This window comes from Heptranchias perlo, chromosome 27 (assembly GCF_035084215.1).
Source record: "Heptranchias perlo isolate sHepPer1 chromosome 27, sHepPer1.hap1, whole genome shotgun sequence".
Classification (NCBI taxonomy): Eukaryota; Metazoa; Chordata; class Chondrichthyes; order Hexanchiformes; family Hexanchidae; genus Heptranchias; species Heptranchias perlo.
In genome coordinates this window covers 14,594,239-14,606,933 of record NC_090351.1, presented here as the reverse complement: position 1 = coordinate 14,606,933, position 12,695 = coordinate 14,594,239, and the positions used below count along the sequence as shown (strand labels likewise).

Genomic DNA, 12,695 nt, shown 5'->3' with positions numbered 1-12,695 from the left:
TCTTTCTCTTCCTTTCGGATGTTTCTCTCTCTCTGTCTGTCTTTTGTTCTGGCCGTTTGTATATTCGGTGATCCTGTAGGTAACATCACTCTGTCTGAACACTTTGATTGCTTTGACAACGGGCAGTTGGAAAGATTATCTGTAATCACCAGGTATTGTCCTCTGACTATAAATGCGGTAACCTTCCATGGAATCCCACACTCGCTCACCTGACAAAGGAGAAAGCCTCCAAAAACTTGTGATTTTCAAATAAAACAGTTGGACTATAACCTGGTGTTGTATGATTCCTTACATTTGTCAACCCCAGTCCATCACAGGCATCTCCACATCATTTATAAATAGAGGCATAGAGTACAAAAGCAAGGAAGTCATGATGAACCTTTATAAAACACTGGAGTACTGTGGAGCCATAACTGGAGTAGTGTGTCCAGTTTTGGGCACCGCACTTTAGGAAAGGTGTGAAGGCCTTGGAGAGGGTGCAGAAGAGATTTACTAGAATGATTCCAGGAATGAGGGACTTTAGTTACATGGTTGGACTGGAGACGCTGGGGTTGTTCTCCTTGGAACAGAGAAGGTTGAGAGGAGATTTGATAGAGGTATTCAAAATCATGAAGGGTCTAGACAGAGTAGATAGAGAGAAACTGTTCCATTGGCGGAAAGATCAAGAACCAGAGGACATAGATTTAAGGTGATTGGCAAAAGAACCAAAGGTGACATGAGGAAAACCTTTTTTTACACTGTGAGTGGTTAGGATCTGGAATGCGTGCCTGAGGGGGTGGTGGAGGCAGTGCATTCCAGATCCTGTCATGGCTTTCAAAATGGAGTTGGACAAGTACTTGAAAGGAAAGGATTTGCAGCGTTACTGGACTAGCTGGATTGCTCTTGCAGAGACTCGATGGGCTGAATGGCCTCCTTCCATGTTGTAATCTTTCTATGATTCTATAATATATTTTTTTACCAGATAATATTTGTTTAATTAAACACCTTTCTCCAGATTGCTTGCTAACATTTTATCATTTATGAAAATTAGTTTTCAAGAACTAAAAGTACAAAGAGTCCAAAATGGATCAATAGCAAATATGCCACATACATAGACTTCTTATAGCATCACTGCAGAAAGAATTGATGAGGCTACTTTACATTTAATTTGAAAATTGTACTATGAGCAATTTGCACTTTTCAAATATCATTTGATCTATAGATAAAAGGCAGATTTTTAGATCGATAACAGTCAAATAGGAATTGATTAAGCAATAAAGTTAGGATGAAGTGCTAATTAGAGATAGCTTTAAAGAAAGGAATGCAAAATCTGACTACTTACAGCCACTCACAGTTCAAACAACAGGCTTATTCTAACCCTCACAGGCTATACAATTAGTATATAAATAGATCTCTGAATGACAAAAGGTGAAAATGATGCATGCAATATGAGAAGATCTTTACTTTGCACAGAGTTGATGTTAATTAAGATAAAAGCACAGCATTCTAACTTCGTAATGGCTAATTACTGTGAAGAACATTTCTGGAAGTTTTGTTCCACACTCTTTAACAATCTATTTTAGCCAGTTAATTGTATGAAGGTTTCATTTATAGTCAAATTAACATGAAGTATATAAAAAAAATGGAATCATCATTGTTCAGGTAGATGGATCTGTAGTGGATAGGTTCTTTCCCTAACTTTTCTCTGTGTTTCTTGATCATTACTTCTGCACCTTGGGATGTTAAAGACACTATATAAATGCAACAACCAACAACAATTTGAATTTATATAGTGCCTTTAATGTAGTAAAACATCCAAAGGCACATTTACAGGAGCGTTATCAAACAAAATTTGACACCGAGCCACATGAGGAGACATTAGGACATGTGACCAAAAGCTTGGTCAAAGAGGTAGGTTGTAAGGAGCATCTTAAAGGCGGACAGAGAGGTAGAGAGGCAGAGAGGGAATTTCAGAGCTTAGGGCCTAGGCAGCTGAAGGCACGGCCGCCAATGGTGGAGCTTTTAAAATCAGGGATGTACAAGAGGCAAGAATTGGAGGAGCACAGAGATCTCGGAGGATTATAGAACTGGAGGAGGTTATGGAGATAGGGAGGGGTGAGGCCGTGGAGGGATTTGAAAACAAGGATGAGACTTTTAAAATTGAGGCATTCCGGACCGGGAGCCAATGTAGGTCAGCGAGCACGGGTGATGGGTGAACGGGACTTGGTGCAAGTTTGGATATGGGCAACAGAGTTTTGGATGAGCTCAAGTTTCTAAAGGAAAAGAACATAACCAAAATTAGCAATCTCAACATTTGTAGAAACCCTGATATCCTGGGAAAGGTGAACTCATTGGATCTGCCCTCCAAAAATGCTGTACAAGATTTTATCGTAATGGAGTTCTGGGCTTGTTCCTTTAACCAGGAGTGAGGGCCTAAAGTAGTAAATTTTGGGGGAAGGAGACCTGTCGTGCAGCTTTAGAAAGGAGATCTGAAGAGCTGGAAATTTAGTAACTTACTTTTATGTAGTGCCTTACCACATCTCTCAGGATGCTCAAAGGGCTTTATATTAAATGAATTACTTTTAAAGTGCAATCACTTATGATGGCAAAGACGGCAGCCATTTTTGTGCACAGCAGGGTTGCACAAGCAGAAAGGTGAATGGCCAGTTTCTCTATTTTAGGTGGTTTTGGCCAAGGGAGGAATGTTGACCAGGATATCAGGAGAATTCCCAGCTCTTCTTTGAATAGTGTCATGGAATCTTTTACATCCACCTGAAGCACTGGAACATGAAGCCAGGGCCTCTGTTTACTACCTCATTCAAAGGACAGCAGCTCCAACAATGCAGCCAAGTGTTAGTCCAAATGATGTGCTCAAATCCAGCGTTGAACATGAACCTACATCCTGTGGACTCACAGCTGGGGGCTAAAGTATTTCCTTGGGGACTGCCTAAAAATGCAATAACTGAACTCATGCATCACTGATATTAAGTGAATTTTGCTAACTACTGAGGAAGACTTGGTATGTTCCTATATATGCGTTACTTTTTTTTGGAGGGCAGTAAATTTTTGTGCTTATCAAGGTGAAGAATTTTAGTGCTAGGGAATGAATACTTTTCAACCAATGTCAGCATCGAACAGTCTCAGGTCAGATACTGCACAGTGAAAGGCAAAGTGACATTTTCTCAACAATGTGTCTCAATCAGAACTTTGAACAAGTATCACTGTGAATTTTTTCATTGTTAGACCCGGACTAAGATTAGCATCAATGAGGGGTGAGTTGTGCACATTAAAATGCGATGGATCCATGTATTCAAAATGATTTTGTTTAGAGCCCCTAGAGGTGGCAGAGGAAAGAGACTTTCACCCCATCATCCACACTGTATCCAAATTCAGCTTCCAAAGATTAAAGTACAGTGTTCAAACCAACTTGGCCTCTCAGTTCCCAGAAAGCCATTTTGATCTTCATTCTGGCGTCATCCTCCAACAGACAGATACATTTGGTGGAATCTGTGTCACACTACTGGAGCAGTATCATTGAATTTTACAGTCCATCGTGTCTGTGCCAGCTCTTTGCATGAGCAATCCAACCCTAATCTCACTGGCCTAGTCTCTCACTATAGCATAAATATTGATCTAATTTTCCCATAAGATACTATGATCTCTACCTCAATCACTCCCTGTGGCAAAGCATTTAGTCAATGCTCCTTGCATAAAAAATTCTCATATCCTCTCTCTTCACTGTCTCAGTGACAATTTTAAATTGATGACCCCTCATCACAGACGTCCCAACATGGGGAAAGTCTTTCCCTATTCATTCTATTAAAATCCTCTGCAATTTCAAAAACCTCAATTAAACTTCCTCTTAATATTTTCCTCTCCAGAGCAAATAGTCCCAATACCTCCGGTCTCTCCTCACAACTATAGTTTCCCATCCTGGCAGTATCCCAGTGAATATACTATGAAAACTCTACTACCTTAATGTCTTTTCTATAATGGAGTGTCCAAAACTGCACATAGTATTCTAAATGTGGCCTCATCAATGTTGTATAATATGTAATTCTGATAGAGTGGAACAATTTCAAAACAAAATAATTGATTCCCATCAAAATATTTCCCTTCATCAGGAGCTGAAAGTGAAGTCAATGACATGAATTAAATTAAAAGCAGAACAAATTAAACAGAGCAGAGACCAGAGTGAAAAGAAAAGCCAATTGTAGGATGACACACTGCAGAAAGTCAAATGGAACAAGTTATGTGTGACACTTCATGGAAGTGCACGAAAATCTGCAGGAAGAACTGAAAACATTTTCAATGCTCAGAATGTTTCTGGAACTTGAACACGCTGCATGGTTTGCTTTATTGTGAACATCACTGAATACATCATGAGAAAGATTGTAATCTCCTGGCTGCCTCTGCAATGCAGCTGACCAGGAAACACTCAGCACTGCGGGTGAATTTGCTCATCGAGGCAATGTTGGGCTGTGAGGTCAATGACTAAAATTCAGCTCTTCTGAGTTTGAAAACACTTGATCACATGAAAGATTGACCTAATCATGCCTGTGAAGTCAGAATCCAGGGATTTGATTAGATGGGAAACCGACCTTCAAGCAAGTGGGAAGCCAGTAAAAATCCACTATATATATAAAAAAATTGCCCCCCACTTTCAAAATGGACGCTGGTAGTAGGGAAGCAGAAAAATAAAGTTAGATGAAAGCTTTTAAACTTCATACAAAATGCGGATGGTATAGAAATTTACTAAAAAAAGTAAAATTAAAGTTAAAGTTAAAATAAAAAGGAGAGAATGGAGAAGAGAAAAATTGAAGGAAATCTAAAAGGTAAAGCATTGAAAATACTTATTTATGATGTAAAATTTTGCATTAGGTATTTAGTTTAATATTATTATGGTGAGAGTTGTTTGAGTCGTTTTAGTACCATAACATTAATATTTATTTCAGTGTCAAGATGTACAGGTTGAATACTTTTAACAAAAAAGACAGTTAGCTTAGGGAGGCAGGAGTCTCGCTGAACTATCCAGGAACTAAAGCTTTTAAAACTTTTAATAAATATCATAAATCAGCATATCACTAGAAGTTATTAGTTTTTTTCAATCTCTCGAAATGCTAATAATCCATTGATATGCACACTGGCAATAGATTTCCTTGATTTATGGAAAAGCAGCACTCAGATTTTCAATGTAATTGACTAGTAATTTTATTACAACAGGAGTGTGTTCCATTTACTTACAGGGTAAATGAATTAAAATCATTGACTGTCGAGTTTCACCAGATGCAAGCTCCACAGAATGAAGGCCATCCTTGCAATGTTCTGACACTTTGGGCCCGATATTACCATTGGGCTTGCGGCGGGGGGGTCGATTGGGCGCGTGGGTAACGCGTCTGGTGAAATCAGTCTGCTCCGCGCGCAATCGCAGGCTGATTGGATCCACTTACCTGTTGTTCCGAGGTTCCCCGCTGCTGAGCTGCGCGGCGGGCGGGCTGCGCATGCGCAGTAAGGTCTGTCAGCTGGAGGAGCTCTATTTAAAGGGGCAGTCCCTCCACTGACTGATGCTGCAACAAACAGGAAAAATTACAGCATGGAGTAGCCCAGGGGGAAGGCTGCTCCCAGGTTAATGATGCCTCAATCCAGCTCTTATTGGATGGGGTGAGGAGGAGGGGGAGGACAGAGATCTTCCCCCTGGCGGGTGGGAGGAAGCGGCCTGCCTCTGCCACCAAGAAGGCCTGGCTCGAGGTGGCAGAGGAGGTCACCTGCACCACCAACATATCGCCCACCTGCATACAGGAGGGCGCGGCAATGACCTAAGTAGGTCAGCCGAAGTGAGTACACTTACTCATTCCCCTACACTCCATCTGCCACATCACCGCCCCCACCCCACATCTCCTTCTGCACTGCCAACACTACTCTGTCACATCACTCCTCACACCCACTCAAACCTCATCCTCATCTTACCTGCACTTACTCACCTCGCCAGTACTCATCCCGCCACTACCACTCAACCCAATCCTCATACAATCTCGTGGCTCTATCTCATACTCATCCTCTCATGCATCTCTTTCACAGTCAGCCTCACGCAACCTGCCACCACCTGTGCTGCAGCCACAGGGCATGCATCACATATGTGCAGTAAGAAGCGTAAGGCAAACATGTCGTGAGCATGAAGGGGATGCACAAGGGTGTTTGAGGGTTTGTCATGGTTTTTACTTATATTTAATTTCTGAGCAACTCACATTACATATTATATTGGCACCACTACTGCCACGTCTTTGCGAATCTTGTCTGGTTTGTGCAATAATGCCCTTTCCTGAGGATCACAATGAAGACCCACAACTGATGCCACCCATCGTGTCACTGCAGAGTGGGTGTAGGTGTATTTGCAGGGCTCTTTTGTGCAGACGACTGAGAGACGTCGGCGATGTCCCCGGTGGCACCCTGGAAGGATGTGGAGGAGAAGTTGTTGAGGGCAGTGGTGACTTTGACAGCGACAGGTAAGAAGATGGTGCTCGGGCCAGCCGGGAGCAGCTCGGCATGAAGGAGGCTGCAGATGTCCACGACTACATGTCGAATGACTCTGAGCCTCCGTGTGCACGGCTGCTCAGAAAGGTCCAGGAAGCTGAGCCTCGGTCTGTGGACCCTGTGGCGAGGGTAGTACCCTCTGCGATGCATCTCTCTCTGCGGTTGCCCTCCCTCCTGCTGTGCAGGTGGATGCCTCACAGCACTGTGTTGTGGAGCTCCATGTGTCAGAGGTGGACAGCGTGGCCGGCAAGGCTGGTGATGCTGTTCGCCCTCTGAGGGGGTCATGACTGCAGCTACGGTGGCCCCCATCGGAAGATGTACATCTGAGAGGGTCCGCAAGTTAGGCACATGTGTCGGGACATCTGCAGCCTCCTTCATGCCGAGCTGCTAAGTGTAAGTGTACAAGTTGGTGAATTTGATTGTCAGGAGGAGGGTGGTGGAGGCCAAACTTTATCCAAAGTGACAGAGTGGCCTCCTGCAATGAGTGAGGGTCTCCCCCCCGCAACCTGTCAAATGACCTTTGCAACTGCCACAGGCTGATGGCTGCAACACGTCCATTTCAACTGGGAGTGTTTCCCCCAGTACGGGAAACAGTCCCAGTTGTTTGCAAAATCTCACCCCTCCTAAAATATTATGGTAAGCAGGTCTCTAAATGACCTGAAATACCTAAATAAATACCGAAAGTGGCACCCCGCCGGCTTTAATTGCCGACGGGAGTTCCACATGTGGGGGCTGCACGTGCATGTGAGCGCGTCAGTGGGAAACCCAGAAGTGGGTGAGTTGGAGCCGGGCTCCCGACCCGACCCGGGAATCGCCGATTTTCGTAGCCCCCCCGCCACCAAGGCACCCGATCGCGGGTGCTAAAATCGGGCCCTTTGTAACAACTAACATGTCTCGATTTTACTCCTTGCAGCATCAAACAGACCGTGCATAGAGTTGTATGCAAATCTATTATAATGAAATAGCAACAGAAAATGTTGTAAATACACTGCACATCTGTTAGCATCTGAAAAGGAGAAGGAGAATTTAACATTTCAGTGGCTCTTTGTAACAATCCTGTCCTACCTGAACCCCTAGCCCTTCTTCTGTTTCACATCTAATGGCGTTCTGTGTATTTCCAGCAGACTTTATTTTTCAGATTTCAAACACTGACTTTTCTTTTTTTTGTCCAATTATATTCAGCTCTATTCTTCCTGACCGATTGCATAACAAGAGTTCCACTGGATCGCATAAAAACAGCAACATTCAAACAGATGAAAATGTTAGTGCTGTCTTGGGACATTGAGATAAAATGCATCAGTCCATTTATCTTGTTGTAATAAGATGTAACTGATGATGTTAAACTTCATTTCCCACCTACACTATCCAAACAGATATATGGTTCAGTTCTTTTCTAATGTGGTTGGTTTGGTAAGAATATTATTGCATTATGTATCATGTAAAAATAGCAAGGGTTGTATATACACACACACACACACACACACACACACACACACACACACAAAGATAATTTGAATGAACCATCTGCTATTGTCTTAAAATTCTGGTGGTGATTAGTCTACCAATCAATTTATTTTGCATGTGAGCAATTGCACGAATTTTCAGCCAAGTTCCTCTTGCATATTGGGGGAGGGGAGAATACATTGCTTGACATGAAATTATTGAGAATCCCATTTGCCTAATCTTGCTGTTGAGTATCTTATTACCTCCCATCCACAGGAAGCTTTGTTGCCATCTTAAACTGGGAGGATAAAATGAGGTATTTGATCTGCTGCCTCAATCTCCATGCTAATGAACTGGCATGACAAATGAATGACCGCAAAGGAGGAAAGTTATAAATTGGGAATGATTTGGAAACAAAGTGAGTACTGTGCTATAATCCTTTTCCTTCTGTTATAAAATCTCCACACTTTCAACTCAACATAAGCCGAATACAGATCAGCCATGATCTAATTGAATGGTGGAACAGGCTCGAGGGGGTGAACAGCCTACTCCTGTTCCTATGTTCCTCTGATGACCTCTGACAAAACCAGCTTTCAAATGAAAAATATTTGTCCTTTTGGAAAAGCAGTCTTGAATAATCTTGTTTTTGTCATTTTAGCATTGAGACACAAGAAAGAGACACAGGTAGAAAGGATTATCAGTAGATATCACCTTTTCATACAAAGGGTATAATATTTAACTATAGGATAATATATAGATGGCATTGTAATGTGGACTTTTATTTCACAAATGGAAAGACAAATGAGTGCCACATTCACAAGTGAGTTATTCAGGTCATTTCATTAATTGAGTAGATGGAGATGTTGCTCTGCTAGCCATACATTTTACTACATGGCTTTTTACTTTAATTAATCCGAAAATGTTCCATTCTACATGTTATTAAATTAATTATAGCTGAAATGATTATTGCTAATATAAAGTCATTTAATATAACTGATGCTGTTGGCTCCTCTCAGTCTGAATCTTGAAATACAGTTTTCAATACTAACTAAAGCTGGGCTTTTTGGTTTTGATGGGATTGCTCTCAAATTTCTTCACAATAATCAGACAGCTCAATTCCATTTTAAAAAAAGTTTCCCTTTCCTGGGGCTTGATTCAACAAGAATATTAATGATGTCATCCATTCTTTGGCAAGTTGACTGTAGTGTGGAGGAAAAATTGTATTATTGTGCATTGTGAGTTTTCATTCACTTGGGCATTTCTTCAAAAGGGACAGAAAGTTCTGATTTCCTTTGTGAAATTCAACTTTTTCTTAAAAACCGACATAATACAAAACAAACCTAAACATTTTCTGCACTGCTGCAGTGATCAACACTACTGAAATGCTGAAAATACCTCAAAAGACCTCTGTACTAAATTGTGAACATTACTAACTGTTATTTTCGTAAGTACTCTGGAGAAACAAGAGTCAACAGCACACTGCTTGTATTCTTGTAAAAAAGATGAAGATTGTAGATTGCACCCAAGTTACTATTGGCACAAACTGCTAAAGCTATTTACCTTCCACGTTGTCTTCTGCGCAGATTCTGTGCTGTCTGAGATTTGTAATTCCTCTAGACCCTCGACAGCTGCTGCTTTTCTCTGCGTGTGTGCAGCCTGTTGCCTCAATACCGTCATCTGTAAACAGAAACGTGCAATGAGAACCTTGCAGCAACAACAACAACTTGCATTTATATAACACCTTTAACATAACAATCCTGTGAAGCACCTTGGAATGCTATCAAACAAATTTCTGACACCAAGCCACATAAGGAGATATTTGGACAGATGACCAAAAGCTTGGTCAAAGAGGTAGGTTTTAAGAACCGTCTTAAAGGAGGAGAGAGGTGGAGAGGCAGAGATGTTTTGGGAGGGAACTCCAGAGCTTAGGGCCTAGGCAGCTGAAGGCACAGCTGCAATGTTGGAGCGATAAAAATCGGGGATGCGCAAGAGGCCAGAACTGGAGGAGCGCAGAGATCGCAGAGGTTGTAGGCCTGGAGGAGGTTACAGAGATAGGATTGGGTGAGACAATGGAGGGATTTGAAAACAAGGATGATAATTTTAAAATAGAAGCATTGCCAGACGAGGAACCAATGCAGGTTAGCGAGCACAGGGATGATGGGTGAATGCGACTTCGTGCGCGTTAGGATATGGGCAGCAGAGTTTTGGATGAGCTCAAGTTTATGGAGAGTGTAAGGTGGGAGGCCAGCCAGGAGAGCATTGGAACAATCAAGTCTAGAGGTAACAAAGGCATGGACGAGGGATCAGCAGCAGATGAGCTGAGGCAGGGGTGGAGGTGGTCGATGTTACGGAAGTGGAAGCGGTCTTGGTGATGGAGTGGATATAGGGTCGGAAGCTTAGCTCAGGGTCAAATAGGACGCCAAGGTTGTGAAAGGTCTGGTTCAATGTACAAAATGCAATTAACAGTGTATACACAATACAAATCTCATGATGCACCATTTGTTGACACTAAACTGCAATGTGTACTTATAACTGAGCTGGGAAGATGCAGCAAGTCAGTTACAGTATAAGGGTTCAGATAATATTAAACTACAAATAATGATAACAATGGAGCCAAAAAGACATCAAGTGAGGCATGCTCAGGGCAGGATGGGGAAGGAAAGATAGAGCCAGGACAGTCAGAACACAATCAAGAGACCAGGAGAGGAAAAGGTTCTTGTCTTTTTGGCTCCACTGAGGTCATTATTTGCAGAGTAGTAACAGGGTCAAAATACCATAATAATAAATATTAAAAAATAAAATTGGGTTCCAAATTTTCTGCCAGACGCAGGGGAAATGAGAGCGGTGTAATTAGTTTTTGAGGGAGATTAAGTAGATACCCACTCCAGGTTGTCTCTGGGCTTTCCTTTTGTGCTGCAATGCTCTCCAGAATTAGCACCTCCCACACCTCCTTATGCTATGAGAAAAAAATACAGTCGAAGGAAAGAGATGAAGAAGGTGAGTTTCATGTATCATCGTTGAAAGTTTTTGTCTTTTCTTCTTTTGGGTATAAAATCATGACAAAATCCAAGTACAGCGCTGCTACAATGCTCACTTATCGGCACTCCAGGTACCACTCACCCACACTAACCATCATGATTTAAACTGAGAGTCAGCATTTCAATCCATGTGTCAGCTTGTTTATGCTTCACTGGAAAAATCATCTCATTTTTCCCCCACTGTGATTGGACGTTGTCAGTATTACCTAATTGGATAATTTGGAGGGCAGGACTGGAGGCTGTCAGAACCAATCAGATCAGTTGGAAGGGAGGCTAATACCAATAGAACTAGATTGGTTGGAGGGAAGAATTAGAGGTTGCCAATAACAGATAGGAGTTTCTCCTACTGTTTATTGCGCACAAACTTGAGGCAGAGAAGTTTTGAGATGAGTTGATGGTTTCTGAGAGTCACACTTACAGGTGCATTTATTTAGAGTTTGTCTTCAAATAAATGTCTTCATTTTAAATGGGTTAATGCCTTTGTTAACAGCAGAGGAATGTTATACAAACACATTTGGAGTGTGTCTTTGTTATCAGCGACTGTAATTTGCACTCTCATGTTTTAAGGTTTTAAAAAATGTTTTAAATGCGGGCAGATCAGCATAGAAAAGAAGAAAAGGTTCTAACACTTTGCTTTGATGATATTGACTCATTCTTGTCCCTCTTGAAGCTACTTAAAATAAAATTGTTCTGCAAGCTGCAGCAAAAGCACAAGCTGAACTCAAACCTTTGGTATGAGCTTCCTGACCTGGACTCCCTGGCGTTGCCTGCCGTTAAAGTGCATTTCTTTATAATTTACTTACCTATGTTTGAGCCAGTACAGATTCACACATACAAATTGGTGTTGATCGAGAGGGAAAAATAAGCAACTGTCTCTCCAATTAGTGTTTCATTGGGAAAATGCATTAAAAGGTGTAAACGATTAGCAGTAATAGTCACAAGAATACAAAGGACAAGCAGGAAGAGAAATAGACTCCAAAATTCCAGTCTGTAGCATATACCAAAAAAAAATATTGTAAAATGAGGTTATTTAAAACTATTTCAATTGTCTTCATTTCTCATGCCCAAAGATGAACATTATCACATGGTATTCTTCCACAGATATTCTGTTCCCTAGGCAACTACTATTTATGGGCAACTTTTAACGTTAAGCACTTGAAGATCTCCTATGTCATTGCTCACTGTGAGTCAGTGGATATGACAGGATGCAAGTGTGACGCTTGTAGGAAGTGCACACTATATACAAGTTTCTTAATATATTACAAACAGATCTCCTGTGGTGTTATTCACAGTGAATTGGAGGATATACAGGGGGTGGGGGGAAGAGGGATGAAGTCACTCCTGCTCTGCATCTCTGCCATTGCCTTACTCCCATAATCTTCCCTATCCTTCACATTGCTCTCCTTCGCAGCACAGCCTCATTCCCATTGTGTCCCCTTATCAATAATCACCACCCCTCCATATCCCTCTCTGTGTCTGATGACTTCTCCTCCTCAGACAATATTATCCTGCGTATTAGGTAACAGGTGAAAAATTGACCAGGCTACACGACCACCAGTTCCAAGACAAGAAGTTTACAAATGCTCCATTCAAACCTCCAATCACCGGACTGCAATAGTGCTGGGACCAGTGTTCTGGCAAACCGAATAACTAGGGCGGTAGAGAAGGCGTTAAACTAAATAGAGAAGGGGAGGTCTCAGGTGG

The 12,695-nt window shown here is 41.8% G+C and overlaps 1 protein-coding gene across 1 annotated transcript in view; it reads right to left on the bottom strand.

The window, feature by feature from the left end:
- Positions 1-12,695, bottom strand: part of ppfia4 (PTPRF interacting protein alpha 4) — a 560,134-nt gene that overhangs the window by 90,412 nt on the left and 457,027 nt on the right. Inside the window, exon 5 of the mRNA XM_068007385.1 lies at positions 9,514-9,630. Within this exon, the coding sequence (XP_067863486.1) occupies positions 9,514-9,630 (117 nt within the window). The remainder of the gene's footprint in view (positions 1-9,513; positions 9,631-12,695) is intronic.